Source organism: Pseudophryne corroboree, chromosome 6 (genome assembly GCF_028390025.1).
Source record: "Pseudophryne corroboree isolate aPseCor3 chromosome 6, aPseCor3.hap2, whole genome shotgun sequence".
Taxonomy (NCBI): Eukaryota; Metazoa; Chordata; class Amphibia; order Anura; family Myobatrachidae; genus Pseudophryne; species Pseudophryne corroboree.
The window spans coordinates 822,222,606-822,240,031 of record NC_086449.1 but is presented as its reverse complement, the minus strand read 5'-3'; the positions used below and the strand labels follow the sequence as shown (position 1 = coordinate 822,240,031).

Genomic DNA, 17,426 nt, shown 5'->3' with positions numbered 1-17,426 from the left:
CAGGTCAGGTCGCAGTGTGATACACATCGCAGCAGTGGCGCAGGTATGGGTGCACAGTTATACGGTTAGCAGCTGAGGCACTGGTCTGGACACGCCTGATCCGCATAGCGGCAGTGGCGCAGGTCAGGGTGCACTGTGATACGCTAGCGGCTTTTGCGCAGGTGTGGGCGCAGTGTGATACGGTTAGTGGCAGTGGCAAAGATCTTTACAGTTAGCGGCAGTGGCGCAGGTCTTTATGGCTAGCGGCAGTGGCGCAGATCAGGTTGCAGTGCTATACGCATAGCAGCAGTGTTATACGCATAGCAGCAGTGGCGCAGGTCAGGGCGCACTCTGATATGGGTAGCGGCAATGACGCAGGTGTGGGTGCAGCGTGATACAAATCTGGTCTCTAGATCGACCACACTTAGGTCTACATGCATTAGGTCGACCACTATTGGTCGACATGGTTACTATGTCGACATGACAAAAGGTCGACATGAGTTTTTCACTCTACGAAGAAAACACCAAAAATACAACTCATGTCGACCTTTTGTCATGTTGACTTAATGCTTGTGTCAACCTATTTTAGGTGCTGACTTAGTTACTGTTGGCCAAAAGTGGTCGACCTAAGTGTAGTCGATCCTATAAACCACACCCCAGGAGACAGTGTGATATACGCATAGCGGGAGTGGTGCAAGTGTGGGCGCAGTGTGATACCTGTAAAGACCTGTGTTATCGGCAGTGACACAGGTCTTTACAGTTAGTGGCAGAGGCGCAGGTCTGGATGCGCGGTGATACGCATAGTGGCAGTGGCACAGGTGTGGGCGCTGTGTGATATGGACAGCAGCAGTGGCGCAGGTATTTACGGTTAGCAGCAGTGGCGCAGGTCAGGGCGCGCAGTGATATGGTTAGCGGCAGAGGCGCTGGTCCGGACGTGCAGTGGTACACATAGTGGCAGTGGCGCAGGTCAGGGCGCGCAGTGATACGCATAGTGGCAGTGGCGCAGGTCAGGGCGCAGTGTGATGCGGTTAGCGGCAGTGGTGCAGGGTGATGCGGTTAGCGGCAGTGGCGCAGGTTAGAGCGCAGTGTGATGCGGTTAGCAGCAGTGGCGCAGGGTGATGCGGTTAGCGGCAGTGGCGCAGGTCAGGGCGCAGTGTGATGCGGTTAGCGGCAGTGGAACAGTGTGCAGGGTGATGCGGTTAGCGGCAGTGGCGCAGGGTGATGCTGTTAGCGGCAGTGGCGCAGGTCAGGGCGCAGTGTGACGCGGTTAGCGGCAGTGGCGCAGGTCAGGGCGCAGTGTGATGCGGTTAGCGGCAGTGGCGCCGTGTACAGGGCGCAGGGTGATGCAATTAGCGGCAGTGGCGCAGGTCAGGGTGTAGTGTGATGCGGTTAGCTGCAATGGCGCAGGTCAGGGCGCTGTGTGATGCGGTTAGCGGCAGTGGTGCAGGTCAGGGCGCAGTGTGATGCGGTTAGCGGCAGTGGCGCAGGTCAGGGCGCAGTGTGATGCGGTTAGCGGCAGTGGCGCAGTGTACAGGGCGCAGGGTGATGCGGTTAGCGGCAGTGGCGCAGGTCAGGGTGCAGTGTGATGCGGTTAGCGGCAGTGGCGCAGGTCAGGGCGCTGTGTGATGCGGTTAGCGGCAGTGGTGCAGGTCAGGGCGCAGTGTGATGCGGTTAGCGGCAGTGGCGCAGGTCAGGGCGCAGTGTGATGCGGTTAGCGGCAGTGGCGCAGTGTACAGGGCGCAGGGTGATGCAATTAGCGGCAGTGGCGCAGGTCAGGGTGCAGTGGATGCGGTTAGCGGCAGTGGCGCAGGTCAGGGCGCAGTGAGATGCGGTTAGCGGCAGTGGCGCAGGTCAGGGTGCAGTGTGATGCGGTTAGCGGCAGTGGCGCAGGTCAGGGCGCAGTGTGATGCGGTTAGCGGCAGTGGCGGTGTACAGGGCACAGGGTGATACGGTTAGCGGCAGTGGCGCAGGTCAGGGCGCAGTGTGATGCGGTTAGCGGCAGTGGCGCAGGTTTGGGCGCAGTGTGATGCGGTTAGCGGCAGTGGCGCAGGTTTGGGCGCAGTGTGATACGGTTAGCGGCAGTGGCGCAGGTCAGGGGCAGTGTGATGCGGTTAGCGGCAGTGGCGCAGGTCAGGGCGCAGTGTGATGCGGTTAGCGGCAGTGGCGGTGTACAGGGCACAGGGTGATATGGTTAGCGGCAGTGGCGCAGGTCAGGGCGCAGTGTGATGCGGTTAGCGGCAGTGGCGCAGTGTACAGGGCGCAGGGTGATGCGGTTAGCGGCAGTGGCGCAGGTCAGGGCGCAGTGTGATGCGGTTAGCGGCAGTGGCGCAGGACAGGGTGCAGTGTGATGCGGTTAGCGGCAGTGGCGCAGGTCAGGGCGCAGTGTGATGCGGTTAGCGGCAGTGGCGGTGTACAGGGCACAGGGTTATACGGTTAGCGGCAGTGGCGCAGGTCAGGGCGCAGTGTGATGCGGTTAGCGGCAGTGGCGCAGGTCAGGGCGCAATGTGATACAATGTATCAGGCTGAGATGTGACTGGAAGCTTCTAGTATCTGCCGGAAGTTTCCGCCTCCCCAGTGCTGACAGTGCAGGAGGCGGCGCTGTACCCGGGTTATCTCCGGCCTACTGTACACTGTACCAGCCCAGCACCATAGTACAACACCTGGCTGACACCCGGAGCACAGGGGGAGAGGTGATAGTCTGCAACACCCGGAGCCCAGGGGGGAGAGACAGCCTGCAACACCCGGAGACAGTTTGCAATATTCAGAAACTGAGCCTGTGCAGTGAGAGACAGTCTGCAGCACCCAGAGACCAAGAGCCTGAGCGGGAAAGACAGCCTGCAGCATCCAGGGACTGAGTCTGAGCAGGGAGAGACAATCTGCAGTGCCCAGAAACTGAGCCAGAGCTGGGAGAGACCCTGCAGCACCCAGAGACTGAGCCTGAAGCTGGGGAAGACCCTGCATTACCCAGAGACTGAGCCTGTGCAAGGAGAGACACCCTGCATTACCCAGAGACTGAGCCTGTGCAAGGAGAGACACCCTGCATTACCCAGAGACTGAGCCTGTGCAAGGAGAGACACCCTGCATTACCCAGAGACTGAGACTGAGCCTGTGCAAGGAGAGACACCCTGCATTACCCAGAGACTGAGCCTGTGCAAGGAGAGACAGTCTGCAGAGCCCAAAGAGTGAGACTGAGCCTGAGCTGGGAGAGACAGCCTGCAGCACCCAGAGACTGAGCCTGTGCAAGGAGAGACAGCCTGGGGTGCTTCTGAGAGTGCCATCCTGGAAGAGCGCTGCACAATGACGGCAGAGGAGGTGCAGGGAGCTCAGGGTGTCTCTATGGAGGGGATAGACATCAGCCCTAAGGGGGATCAGGGGGTCCTGAAGGTAAGGCTCTATGTGACCCTTATATACCACTGCATGCATTTTATATCTAGGCTCATTACTGTATATATAGAATAAATAATTGATTCTATGTCCCTCCACAAGCCTATGTATGACCAGTTGCTGATTCCTAGCCAGAGATGAGGAGATGCAAGAAAAGTTGGGGGTAAAGAACCCTTCGGAGGGTGCAGCGGGCCAACACATGGCTCCAGTAATTGCTCTTTTGAAAAGAAGTCAATGAAATCTCTAAATCCCCAGGTGCAGCACTGTGCTGCGTCCCCCGAGTTATCGCAGTCTCCCAGCCGGTTACTGCTGCTGGTCACTCTGCACAGTTGTATCTGCCGTAACTGGCCCACAATGCCCAGTCCTTGCTCCACGTGTCAGATGCCAGGCTTGTAGCCGTGTGCCATGTGTGTGCGGCCAGGTGCTGCAGTGTAATTAAGCGTTTCAGGGTGTGGGCGTTGCTCCCTTGTGGGGTGTCAGCCCTTGGGGTGTAACGCCTGTGTGGTTAGATCTGCAGGTATAAACCTTTTACAGACTTGTCACACTGCCAGCCAGTACTCCCAGGCCCTGTGTCAGTGGCAGCACTCACTGCTCCCGACTGCGGGGTCATATCTCCTAGGGAGTGACGCGCCAGCTAATCGCCACACTAGGAAACGCGTTGTAGGGACGGGATAGATCACGGTGGTGATATGGCAGTATGTCCTGAGGACACTGCCGGAGTTCTCGCTTACTTGAAGTTTTAGGTTATCTAGTTGGCTACGTCTTAATTGGGCATGCATGTACCAGAGACGGTATAATGCGGTCTTATCAGTAGAGTCTAGTGATAGGCAGCCAGATACGCTTTATGGACCCCCACTATACACTTTGGGGACCCCCTCTAACTTTAAAAAGGCCTGCACATAACCCTTTTATCTTGGTAATAAGTTGTAGCAAGACATTTCATCAAAGAAGACTGCTGTCTGTAATAACATATCATGTAACAGGCAATCTAAACCAGTGTCACAAACTATTGCATAACTGCAAGCAGATCTCATACTATAGAAGGAACGCTCGGGGGCCACAGACGATATCTCATAGTGCCAAATGCCTGTTCTGCCGTTTCCAGACTTTGTAACTCCCTCTAATTAGGTCAGACCCACCTCAAGACCCCTCCATGAAGATGTTATAGTGTGAGCGGGGTAGCCAATGGAGGTCATTCCAAGTTGATCGCTAGCTGCCGTTGTTCGCAGCGCGGCAGTCAGGCAAAAAAATCTGCACTTCTGCGCATGGTGTGCACGCGCGAAGTACTTTCACAAAAGCCGATGCAGTTTCACACAAGGTCTAGCGACGCTTTTCAGTCGCACTGCTGATCGGTGAGTGATTGACAGGAAAGGGGCGTTTCTGGGAGGTAACTGACCGTTTTCCGGGAGTGTGCTAAAAAACGTGTCAGATACAAACGCAAGCGTGACTGGGGGAACGGGGGAGTGGCTGGCTGGACGCAGGGCGTGTTTGTGACGTCAAAACAGGAACTAAACAGTCTGAAGTGATCGCAAGGTAGGAGTAGGTCTGGAGCTACTCTGAAACTGCTCGAAAATATTTTTGCATCAGCGCTGCGATTCTTTCGGTCGCACTTCTGCTATGCTAAGATACACTCCCAGAGGGCGGCGGTCTAGCGTGGGCAATGCTGCTAAAAGCAGCTAGCGAGCGATCAACTCGGAATGAGGGCCAATAAGCGGACCTCCAGCTGTTGTAGAGCTACACATCCCAGCATGCCCTCTCATAGTTTTTGCTTTTTGGCCATTCTAATACTGTTGCAGGGCACCTTGGGATGTGTAGTTCTACAACGGCTGGAGGGCCGCTTATTGCCCAGCCACGAGCAGAGAGGAAGGGTTGTGGACAGACACACAGACAATGGCCCTCCGCTGCAGCGCTCAGTTTGCCTGGAGCCGGGAGCGCTACTTGTAGAGGCTTTCATCAGGCAGAAGGGAAAGGGGAATAGTGCCTAATTGTGACGTTTAAATTGAACAAAAGCAGAATAAGTTCATTGCGTTGGTACATGCGTGAGGCTTGGGAGAAAGTGACAGGCCCCACAGGTACGGACCAGGTGTAGTATGGTATGTCGGCGGTCGGGCTCCTGGCGACTAGCATATCGGCGCCGGGAGCCCGACCGCCGGCTTACCGACAGTGTGGCGAGCGCAAATGAGCCCCTTGCGGGCACGGTGGCGCGCTACGTGTGCCACGCTATTTTATTCTCCCTCCAGGGGGTCGTGGACCCCCACGAGGGAGAATAAGTGTCTGCATGCTGGCTGTCGGGATTCCGGCGCCGGTATACTGTGCGCCGGGATTCCGACAGCCGGCATACTGAAGACCACCCATACGGACCACCTGGGTTGTTTTGTAAAATTACTGTTTCAAGTGTTTCAGAAAACGGGCCGCGGGGCTATTTTTGAATTTTGGTGACAAAAAAATAAAAAATCACATTATAGGATGTTTCTGAAAAGCAACGTACCCCTCCTGTGGAATGGCAAGCGTTTATTTCCTATGCTGACCCGCGTCCCTTCTGTCCTGCAGCAAGTAATAACGGAGGGGACAGGCAGCCAGACTCCGATGATTGGGGATAAAGTCAGCGTCCACTACACCGGCTGGCTGCTTGACGGAACCAAGTTCGACTCCAGCCGTGACAGACAGGACAAGTTCACCTTCGACCTGGGGAAAGGTACGGTATTCTGCCGGACCTAACATTCAGAGCGGCCATATTGTTATGTCTGACCCAGAGTATTGGCAATACAGTCTAGAACACTGAAGGGGAGATTTATCAAAGCTTGAGAGAGAGATAAAATACCAACCAATCGCCTCCTGTAACATGGCAGTGAGATGCTGATTGGTCGGTACTCTATCTTTCACCAAGCTTTGGTACACCTACCCCTGAGCCACTACGTTTTGTTAGTAACTTTATTTTCACATGCAAAGATCTACAGATATGAATACATTTATACAGATTACAGGGTAGTATGAGCTGACCAGTGTCTGACTCGGCCATGAAGGGTCCAACAGAGAATGCCGTGTGCTGTGTGTCCATACAGCGCGTGTAGAGTAACCGTGTGCTATGTGTCCATACAGCGCGTGTAGAGTAACCGTGTGCTATGTGTCCATACAGCGTGTGTAGAGTAGCCGTGTGCTATGTGTCCATACAGCGCGTGTAGAGTAGCCGTGTGCTATGTGTCCATAAAGCGCGTGTAGAGTAGCCGTGTGCTATGTGTCCATACAGCGCGTGTAGAGTAGCCGTGTGCTATGTGTCCATACAGCGTGTGTAGAGTAGCCGTGTGCTATGTGTCCATACAGCGCGTGTAGAGTAACCGTGTGCTATGTGTCCATACAGCGCGTGTAGAGTAACCGTGTGCTATGTGTCCATACAGCGCGTGTAGAGTAACCGTGTGCTATGTGTCCATACAGCGCGTGTAGAGTAACCGTGTGCTATGTGTCCATACAGCGCGTGTAGAGTAGCCGTGTGCTATGTGTCCATACAGCGCGTGTAGAGTAGCCGTGTGCTATGTGTCCATACAGCGCGTGTAGAGTAGCCGTGTGCTATGTGTCCATACAGCGCGTGTAGAGTAGCCGTGTGCTATGTGTCCAGACAGCGCGTGTAGAGTAGCCGTGTGCTATGTGTCCAGACAGCGCGTGTAGAGTAGCCGTGTGCTATGTGTCCAGACAGCGCGTGTAGAGTAGCCGTGTGCTATGTGTCCAGACAGCGCGTGTAGAGTAGCCGTGTGCTATGTGTCCAGACAGCGCGTGTAGAGTAGCCGTGTGCTATGTGTCCAGACAGCGCGTGTAGAGTAACCGTGTGCTATGTGTCCATACAGGGCGTGTAGAGTAACCGTGTGCTATGTGTCCATACAGGGCGTGTAGAGTAACCGTGTGCTATGTGTCCGCGCAGCGCGTGTAGAGTAGCCGTTTGCTATGTGTCCGTATAGTGCGTGTAGAGTAGCCGTGTGCTATGTGTCCGTATAGTGCGTGTAGAGTAGCCGTGTGCTATGTGTCCATACAGCGCGTGTAGAGTAGCCGTGTGCTATGTGTCCATACAGCGCGTGTAGAGTAGCCGTGTGCTATGTGTCCAGACAGCGCGTGTAGAGTAGCCGTGTGCTATGTGTCCAGACAGCGCGTGTAGAGTAGCCGTGTGCTATGTGTCCAGACAGCGCGTGTAGAGTAGCCGTGTGCTATGTGTCCAGACAGCGCGTGTAGAGTAGCCGTGTGCTATGTGTCCAGACAGCGCGTGTAGAGTAACCGTGTGCTATGTGTCCATACAGGGCGTGTAGAGTAACCGTGTGCTATGTGTCCATACAGGGCGTGTAGAGTAACCGTGTGCTATGTGTCCGCGCAGCGCGTGTAGAGTAGCCGTTTGCTATGTGTCCGTATAGTGCGTGTAGAGTAGCCGTGTGCTATGTGTCCGTATAGTGCGTGTACAGTAGCCGTGTGCTATGTGTCCGTATAGTGCGTGTACAGTAGCCGTGTGCTATGTGTCCATACAGCGCGTGTAGAGTAACCGTGTGCTATGTGTCCATACATCGCGTGTAGAGTAGCCGTGTGCTATGTGTCCATACATCGCGTGTAGAGTAGCCGTGTGCTATGTGTCCATACATCGCGTGTAGAGTAGCCGTGTGCTATGTGTCCATACATCGCGTGTAGAGTAGCCGTGTGCTATGTGTCCATACATCGCGTGTAGAGTAGCCGTGTGCTATGTGTCCATACATCGCGTGTAGAGTAGCCGTGTGCTATGTGTCCATACATCGCGTGTAGAGTAGCCGTGTGCTATGTGTCCATACATCGCGTGTAGAGTAGCCGTGTGCTATGTGTCCATACATCGCGTGTAGAGTAGTCGCGCGCTGTGTCCGCGCTGTGCGTGTAGAGTAGCCGTGTACTATGTGTCCATACAGCGCGTGTAGAGTAGCCGTGTGCTATGTGTCCGTACAGTGCGTGTAGAGTAGCCGTGTGCTATGTGTCCGTACAGTGCGTGTAGAGTAGCCGCGTGCTATGTGTCCGTACAGTGCGTGTAGAGTAGCCGCGCGCTGTGCGTGTAGAATAGCCGTGTGCCATGTGTCCACACAGGGCGTGTAAATTAACCATGTACTATTTGTCCATGCAGCGCGTGTAGAATAGCCGTGTGCTATGTGTCCACACAGGGCGTGTAGAATAGCCGTGTGCTATGTGTCCATACAGCGCGTGTAGAGTAGCCGTGTGCTATGTGTCCATACAGCGCGTGTAGAGTAGCCGCGCGCTGTGTGTCCGCGCAGCGCGTGTAGAGTAGCCGTGTGCTATGTGTCCACACAGGGCGTGTAGAGTAACCGTGTGCTATTTGTCCATGCAGCGCGTGTACAATAGCCGTGTACTATGTGTTCAGGAAATTTTGTTCCTTTCAAAATCTTTTTTTTTTTTTTTTTTTTTTTTTTTCATTTTTTTGTGCAGGTCAGGTGATAAAGGCGTGGGACATCGCTGTAGCGTCTATGAAAATAGGAGAAATATGTAGAGTTACGTGTAAGCCAGAGTACGCTTATGGTGCCTCCGGAAGTCCACCGAAAATTCCCTCAAACGCTATACTTATATTTGAGGTAAGAGAGGGTAAACTATGGCTAACCCATCCCTGATAGTGTGACTTGCAGCCCAGGATCCGTGTAGTGTATAAACGCTCTCCCAGGCCGCAGTGGAACCTCGGTACTTGTTCTCCATATAGAAATCTGGTGATGTCCTCTTTGAGATCGGCCTGACTCCCGAATACCGCTTTCTTTTGCCAGGGGCCTGAGGAACCGCTACCCTGTCGTCTTAGTGCGCCATCTCACTCCTCCTCTTCTTTCCTCAGATCGAGCTTTTTGACTTCCAAGGTGAAGATTTATCCACGGATGGGGATGGAGGAATAATCCGCAGGATCCGAGTGAAAGGGGAGGGTTACTCCAAACCCAACGAGGGGTCCGTGGTGGAATGTGAGTGTTCATGGATATGTCTCTAGGGAGTGTCGTTCTGCAGGCGCCTTTCTGTGTTTGGAATCAAAATCTGGATACATGCAGGGGGGGGTGTTAGAATCAAAGACCCTTACTTAGAGCGATCTATAGGGAGTTCTATGGCAAAAGATATAGAAATGTCTGGTTCAGTATGATTTGCCGATGGACCGGATGCCGGCTATCGGTATACCGACAGTGTAATCCCGACAGGCCCCCTAACCCTCACCTTTTCCCTACCCTAACCCTCCCTTGTAGGTGCCTAACCCTAACCTCCCCTGCTAAGTCCAAACAAAATAGAAAAGAATAACTTGCACCCCTGCTGCAGCTCGGTACCAACCCCCAAGAGCACTACTCCTTGAGATAATATACAATACAAAATGTGGGGTGGTTCACAAGCGCTACAGGTGATTAATCAACCAATAAATAAATCACAATCTTGGTAATTTTGTTCAAATTTCTTGGGTCACCAAATTTCCTCGACCTTTTCCACTCCACGGTTTTGCAAAGGTTCGCACCTTTTGACTAACCTCCTTCGAGTGGGATATATACATCAAAAGGTTTCTTTAGATGTTCTCCTCGTACACCCTTATTCCTCAGTAACGAGATTACCACAGCCCCGTCCCTCAAAAAGGGCACTCACCTTCCAACAATGCCCTATATTCCTTGAAAGGTTTCTTTTGCTGTTGGTGGAGGCCTGGATTTTCACTGGTAGCCACCAGTATAGAATGGATATGTGGATAAAAAACAGTGGATATCCAAAAAAATACACAAATTTATTGTATCTTAAAAATATATATCCATATACATTAAAAATAGGCAATCTAGATTAAAAATGACACATAAAAAAGATATTAAAAAAAGATTAATAACTGGTTCCCTTGGTCAATCGGGAAATGCTTTCACCTCCAAGTACCGCAAGGTACCAAGCACTCTAACGTTGTGTAAACAGCTTCAAATAAACAACGAGTGATGGTCCTCATAAACAATAAAAAGGCAAATGGAGGAGCCCATACGACCTGGGGTACACAGATATCACACCGACGCGTTTCGGATTCAAGATCCTTCCTCAAGGTGTCTCCTGGAGTCAAACAGTCAGGCATTTATACCTCCTGTTAGCCACTCCCAGCCTTATTGGCCAATCACAATATTCAGGTCCATAAACATACAACATCGCCTCAATAAATAAGATAAAGCTTTAGGATTGAGGCGATGTTGTATGTTTATGGACCTGAATATTGTGATTGGCCAATAAGGCTGGGAGTGGCTAACAGGAGGTATAAATGCCTGACTGTTTGACTCCAGGAGACACCTTGAGGAAGGATCTTGAATCCGAAATGCGTCGGTGTGATATCTGTGTACCCCAGGTCGTATGGGCTCCCCCATTTGCCTTTTTATTGTTTATGAGGACCATCACTCGTTGTTTATTTGAAGCTGTTTACACAACGTTAGAGTGCTTGGTACCTTGCGGTACTTGGAGGTGAAAGCATTTCCCGATTGACCAAGGGAACCAGTTATTAATCTTTTTTTAATATCTTTTTTGTGTGTCATTTTTAATCTAGATTGCCTATTTTTAATGTATATGGATATATCTTTTTAAGATACAATAAATTTGTGTATTTTTTTGGATATCCACTGTTTTTTATCCACATATCCATTCTATACTGGTGGCTACCAGTGAAAATCCAGGCCTCCACCAACAGCAAAAGAAACCTTTCAAGGAATATAGGGCATTGTTGGAAGGTGAGTGCCCTTTTTGAGGGACGGGGCTGTGGTAATCTCGTTACTGAGGAATAAGGGTGTACGAGGAGAACATCTAAAGAAACCTTTTGATGTATATATCCCACTCGAAGGAGGTTAGTCAAAAGGTGCGAACCTTTGCAAAACCGTGGAGTGGAAAAGGTCGAGGAAATCCCCTGCTAAGTGCCTAACCCTCTCTCCCCGGTCCCTAACCTTCCCATCCCGATAATACTAACCCTCCATCTAATGTCTAAACCTTTTGTTATTAGTGTGTAGTAAGAGTACTGGGAAGCATTGGGGTTCTACTAATATCACAGAAGTTGTGTATTAGGAACATCGATAACGGGCAATCCTAATTTTATTTCTCCTTCATCCACTAGGGGCCACTGGAGTGCAGATACAATGGGGAAATAGTAGGCAGTAACTGGGAGCTGGCACTTTAAATTTCCAACCATGTGACTAGCTCCTCCCCTACTATGTGCCCCCTCCAAGCCAGTCTTTAATTTGTGCCCAAGGGAGCTGGTTCACTCTTGGGTCTTCTCCTGAAGAATTTGCCGATCATTGTTATATATAAAATTATCTCTCGTCTGCTCTTGCTTCCATGTACAGTGCGACTGCAGGGCACCCACAATGGGCGTCTTTTCGATGAGCGGGAGCTACAGTTTGAGGTCGGAGAGGGAGAGAGCCAAGGAATCCCGCTCGGTGTGGAGACCGCCGTGCAGCAGATGGAGAAAGGAGAGGAGTCCGTGCTGAACCTGAAACCAAGGTGAGTGTTTTTGTATTTTTTGTATTTTTCTTTTTTTTTTCTTTTATCACGCTCGTTATCATTTCCCATCCCTGTCATTCATGAACGTGCCCTGTTCCAGATATGGCTTTGGCAGTGCCGGCTATGAGCCGTTCCAGATCCCGCCCAATGCGGAGCTTCAGTATGAAGTCAAACTGAAGAGCTTTGAGAAGGTGAGCGGGAGACGGATTGGTGCACCGTTTGTGCCGGTAGAACGGTTTGAGGTATGATAGGAGGGAACACTAAATTAAATTGCATCGTGTCTTCAAATCAGGCCAAGGAATCGTGGGAGATGAACTCGGAAGAGAAGCTGGAGCAGGGAGGCCTGGTCAAGGAGCGCGGAACGCAGTATTTCAAGGTAACTTACCTGAGCGGTGCCCACCGAGCCACCACTTCTTCCAATGAGTACCACTGCCTGTATTTCTGTCCCTGTCTCGTTCATCCCTTTTTGCTAGCGTTGTGCCCACGCCTGACTCCCACTCTGCCTCCTCTTACTCTAGGAGGGACGATTCCGTCAGGCGGTCATTCAGTACAAGAAGATCATCCTGTGGCTGGAACACGAGTCAGGATTATCCGGGGAAGACGACGCTAAAGCTAAGTCTCTGCTCCTGGCGGCTTCTCTCAACCTGGCTGCTTGTTACCTGAAGCTGGGAGAGCATCGGGCGGCTCTAGAACACTGCAACAAGGTGAGGACGGGAACTGCGTTCTCGTGGGGTGATTGGGGGGGCCAGGGAGTCCGATTAGTGAGTTCTAAGGTTCATCGTGTCTCTGTACGGATAAATTAATCATTTATCTCTGGCAGGCACTAGAATTCCAACCCAACAATGAGAAAGGATTGTTCCGCCGGGCTGAGGCCTACATGGGTGTCAACGAGCTGGAGCTGGCAAGGGATGATTTTGTGAAGGTCATTCAGCTGTATCCAGGCAACAAGGTAGCGCGGACTCAGCTTGCGCAGTGTCAGCAGCGAATCCGCCAGCAGCACCAGCGGGAAAAGAAAATCTACGCCAACATGTTTCAGAGATTGGCGGAGAAAGAGGACAAGGTGCGTGGCTGTATGTCAGAGCACAGCAGCAATACTTACCACTGTGCCGCCCACTCCCTACACTGAATGATATGGTTGTTAGAAGTCACCAGAGGTTCTGTAGCTATGAAGCCATGAGGCTGGTCACAGACATGCGATAGGTGGTGGATTATTCCTTCTGTAATGCAGAACGCACCGTCGTATTTACTGAGGTTTATACATCCTAATATCGCGCGTGCATTATAATGTCTGCAATTACACGTGTATAGTATTACTATAATGCCACCTTCATTCAGCAAGGGCAGTTACGTCAGATGTTCCTGATTGCCATGAATGAAGCCTTTGTAAAGAGAGAGACTGACTTCCCTATGGGAGTAATGGGGGGAGGGGGGGGGGGGATCGATTGTTGGAGCCAAGTCTCGGACTGCATCCGTAGCAGGAAAATCGCTGTAACCTTTCACGCCTCCCCTATACGTCCCTAATGCATTTCCCATCTCTTTTCTCAGGAGTCTGCAAAAGCTCCCAAAGAGCAGCCTAGCGAGGTGGAGATGACCGACGCCGCATCCGCAGAGGAGACTCGGCAGAACGGCGCGACAGAAAGCACTACTCCCGAGGAGGTGTAGCCATCCCCCTCTCTACTTACTGTGTCTGCACCAGCGGTGTCTATAGGATCGGTGGTTTGGCGTTTTCCAAGGAGGGCGAGGACGGGGTAATCTGTGCAGACGCTCCTGAGTCGGCCTCTGTAACATATCTCTCCATTCCAGCTTATCGGCTTGTTTTATCTCAGGATTTTCTGCCACTCACAGAGGGGGGGACTCAGCGAGCACGAGCCAAGTAGCGTACTTGTGGCGTAAAGGGTGGGTCTGGTGGACACTGGAAGTCTACACCCAGACCCTCGCTGATCCCAGACATGACATCGTCTTACACGTCCTTGGGGCCCCCGGCTGTATTTCCATGTAACAGAGCAGCTCGCCGGAGTTCCTGAACCTGACTTGAATCGTTTGATCTGCGAGTTTCTGTGTGTTATACTGTCCTGTGACCCTTCTCTGACGCTCTCCTTCCCGTCTCACCTTTGTAATATTGTTCCCATTCTGTTGATATCCTGTAAATAGGAAATAAATACACGTCTATGCTCTCTTATAATTACCCACAGCGTTCTTGCAGTTGTCTCTGTACGGGTGCCTAAGGAATTCCTGGGATCATCAGCACCCCACATCCTCTATACCAGGCCTGGCCAACCTGTGGCTCTCCAGCTGTTGTGAAACTACACATCCCAGCATGCCCTTCCAGAGTTTTAGCATTCCCTAATAGCAGTTTTACAAGAGCTGAAGAGCCACAGGTTGGCCAGGCCTGCTCTATACTGAAATATTATTAAAAAAAGAACAACAAAAACACCCAGCAACAATGCATCATTGATTAAATGCCCTTTAAAGGCACTGTGGGCGCATTTTATACTTGTTTCAAATGTAAAATTCCAAATTGGTCCACATCGCCCACACTACCAGCCTTAGCCTATTATGGAGAGGCGGCACAGGACGGGAAAGTGTAACTTGAGTGCAGTGCAGGAGTTGCACGACCCACCCTCTAATGAGATTTGGACACTGTTCTAGATCGGCTCCTCACAGTCACATGACGATGAGTAGCGCTTTCGCTGCTTCTGATTGGCTGCTTACATAGTTATTTCTCTAGCTAATTCTACTTTATTTATTACAGTCGTGCCTGACGTCAGAACTCTGAATGTGTTGGCACATTTCACATATCCGGCGCAACATAAATGAATCAAGGTGCAAAATGTCACCCCCCAGCTGGATTTATCTCCTAAGGCCCATAATGCATTTTTCAACTTTTATCCCAAGTGTGTATTTAGCCACTTGGGGACACAGGAAAGGGGAGTATAGGTTCTCACAATAGAGTTTCAGATTTTTTGTTTTTTATTAGACGGGCATGCAGGTTATATGAATTTCCATAGAAGGCAATATATAGTTCCTTTTGCTTCATCACAAATTTAGAAGAATCAAGGATTTGAGTTCTGGAAGATTTCCGTTATCTTAGATGAGGAAAATCTGGGCTATATTCACAAGCAGCGGGAAAGGGGAATATACATCCAATAAAACTTCGGACTTTATCAATCGAGTTTGCAAAAGGTTTCAACTACAAATGTATGAGAATACAGAGTTAGACAGCACGTCCTGGAGTGTAGTTGCAGTTTCACATAAAAACATGAGGTGGCGCTGGAGACCTAGTATTCCAGTTTTACTGTGTCCTGCAATTTCACATAGACACACCAGGGGGGGCAGATCCAGTTAAAGTAGGCCTGCAGCAAGCGCGTTCTGAGACTGTCACAGTATTACGCGTTCAGTTATACTCATTAAAGGCAGAATTGGCGACTAGTGGTGCATGCAGTACAATAGCCTGGTATTTCATCTTTAGCTCCTTCCTCTCCCCCGGTACAGGCCAGCATCCAGCTGTGAATGAGACAGGCTGTAAACATCAAGGCTTTATTTGCAATTTTTTTTTCCTTCTAGTTCTAATTCAGTTGTCGCCTGGTCCCCCAGGCCCAACGCCGGCTCCCCCCAGCCTGGCAGCACTGAAGGGGTTAACTCTCGTGCTGCAGTGCCATTTTTAAAAGGACAAATACAGCAAAGCGTGTGCTGGTCTCCAGCTCCAAAGTGACAAAGTACACTGCTTTTCTGTGTTCACCCAGGAAAAAAGACTTGAAGCCATTGAAGGATCCCTGTGGGTTCCACTGCAATTATTCTTGCGGATAAAGCTGTGATAAGATAAACTTGATCCAATACACACCTTCCGCCATTAGGCTCTATGGAGTCCAAGAGGCCCATTTCCATCTTTAAGTTTCAAGGAGGTACCATCCCATCTATTCATTTGTGATAAGTGGCCTATATGTTGGATAAAGCCATTTTGGACAAAAAAATCCTGTACTATTTCTCATTCATCCTCTTGGGGGGACACTGGAAGATTACACTGGGGTATAGAGATATGGGTAGTGGGAGCTGGCTCTATGATTATTTAGAATGTGTGAAGCTATACTGATTATATACCTTAGGAGACATAAATCCACTTTATTGGACAAAGTTGTATTGGAAACTTCTGTATTCGATGGAATTATCTGCTAGTGACCTTTTAAGTGTTTCTCGGTATGTACTAGTTTCTCCATTAGGGATAAAACTATATATGTCCCATCTCATACCTCCAGATTGATTATCATTTTCGCTATATTCACCCAGTCAGGATACCTACCCCTGAAGAAGTCCTCAGGTCAAAACGTGTAGTGTTTTATTAGTTTAAAGTGCATTATCCAATTTGGTGGAGACCTTTTCCAGAGCTTGCACCAGAATAAGGTGGAGGAAGGTTCTAATAACATCTCTCCTGCGTTGGTTGTGGCCCACTGATTTTATTTATGTATTTACAACTTTTGCTTCTAAGAGAATAGCAAATTATATTTTAATATGAGAATATATATATGGTGTCTTTTAATGATTGGCCATTTGGCCTTTTTTGGGTGATCTTTTGGTGAGAGTGTATTTTACAGGATTGCCTTCTTACTCCATACGGGATCGGCAGTATAAAAATAACTATATGTATAAGAAAGTTTATATGACTTTAAGAAAATGTATTCTTCCAATAGACATTCAAGTGTGATTATTAGATACAGTTCCATTTTATTACATGTAAGCGCGATTGCCCCTGTCCTTCAGGTAAGTTGTGGAGTGAGTGAATCCCCCCCCACTCTAGATGGGCCAGCGTCTGTCCAGGTGACCACTCCCCACTGTCCATTAGGGAAAGGTGCATTCCAGACACGTGCACTTTGCATGATTATGTAAAAGACTCGGGGCGGCTTTACCCCTTATGGTGTTGTGTATTGGATCAGGATAAAAGAAGGGCTTGCGTGTTCTGAATGTGAGTATCCTCTGCACACAGGGCCGGTTCTAGACCTTGTGCCGGCCAGGGCGAAAGTTTCCTTTGGATGCCCCCCCTGGCAGGCAAAACAGGGTTAGTGCGTGCCGATGGCGCACGTCAAGAAATAGGGGTGTGGCTTCATATGGAAGGGGTATGGTCACACTTATGCCCCCTGTAGTTGTGCCCCCAGTTCATTTACCCCCTGTAGTTATGCCCCCTAGTAGCGCCGCTGCTGCTATCTGGGCGCCCGTTCCTCGGATCTATGGGAGAGACGTCATGACGTCTCTCTCATAGCGCCGCACGGACACTAGAGGTCAATTAGGACCTCTAGCGTCTGCGGCCGCTCCCACAATGCCGTGCGGTGCTCGATGCGGTGCGCACGACAGCATGAGAAAGTGGGAGGGTCAGCGCCGACTATGCTGAGCTGCATGTACATATTAAACATAATGGCGATGTGGAATCAGGTGGCGCAGTTGTGGCAGCACTCTTATGGCTGCGGTGCCCCGTGCAAAAATCCTGCTTGCCTGCGGCAAGAGCCGCTCTTGTCTGCACATCTAGAAAGGTTGTTCTTCTGTGACACCTGTGTGCTGTAAGCCCCCAAGCACCATCTGTAAGGGGAATTGTCTTTCAAGAC

General features: G+C 50.6%; 1 protein-coding gene across 1 annotated transcript; it reads left to right on the top strand.

Moving 5' to 3' along the window:
- Positions 1 to 2,543: 2,543 nt before the first annotated feature.
- On the top strand, positions 2,544 to 14,020 carry FKBP4 (FKBP prolyl isomerase 4). Its single transcript, XM_063929194.1, has 10 exons — positions 2,544 to 3,363; positions 5,914 to 6,058; positions 8,803 to 8,945; positions 9,194 to 9,314; positions 11,679 to 11,835; positions 11,936 to 12,026; positions 12,128 to 12,211; positions 12,354 to 12,539; positions 12,656 to 12,895; positions 13,381 to 14,020. Exons 1-10 carry the CDS (start codon positions 3,277 to 3,279, stop codon positions 13,495 to 13,497), a joined length of 1,371 nt encoding a protein of 456 aa, XP_063785264.1. The 5' UTR covers positions 2,544 to 3,276; the 3' UTR covers positions 13,498 to 14,020.
- Positions 14,021 to 17,426: the final 3,406 nt, after the last annotated feature.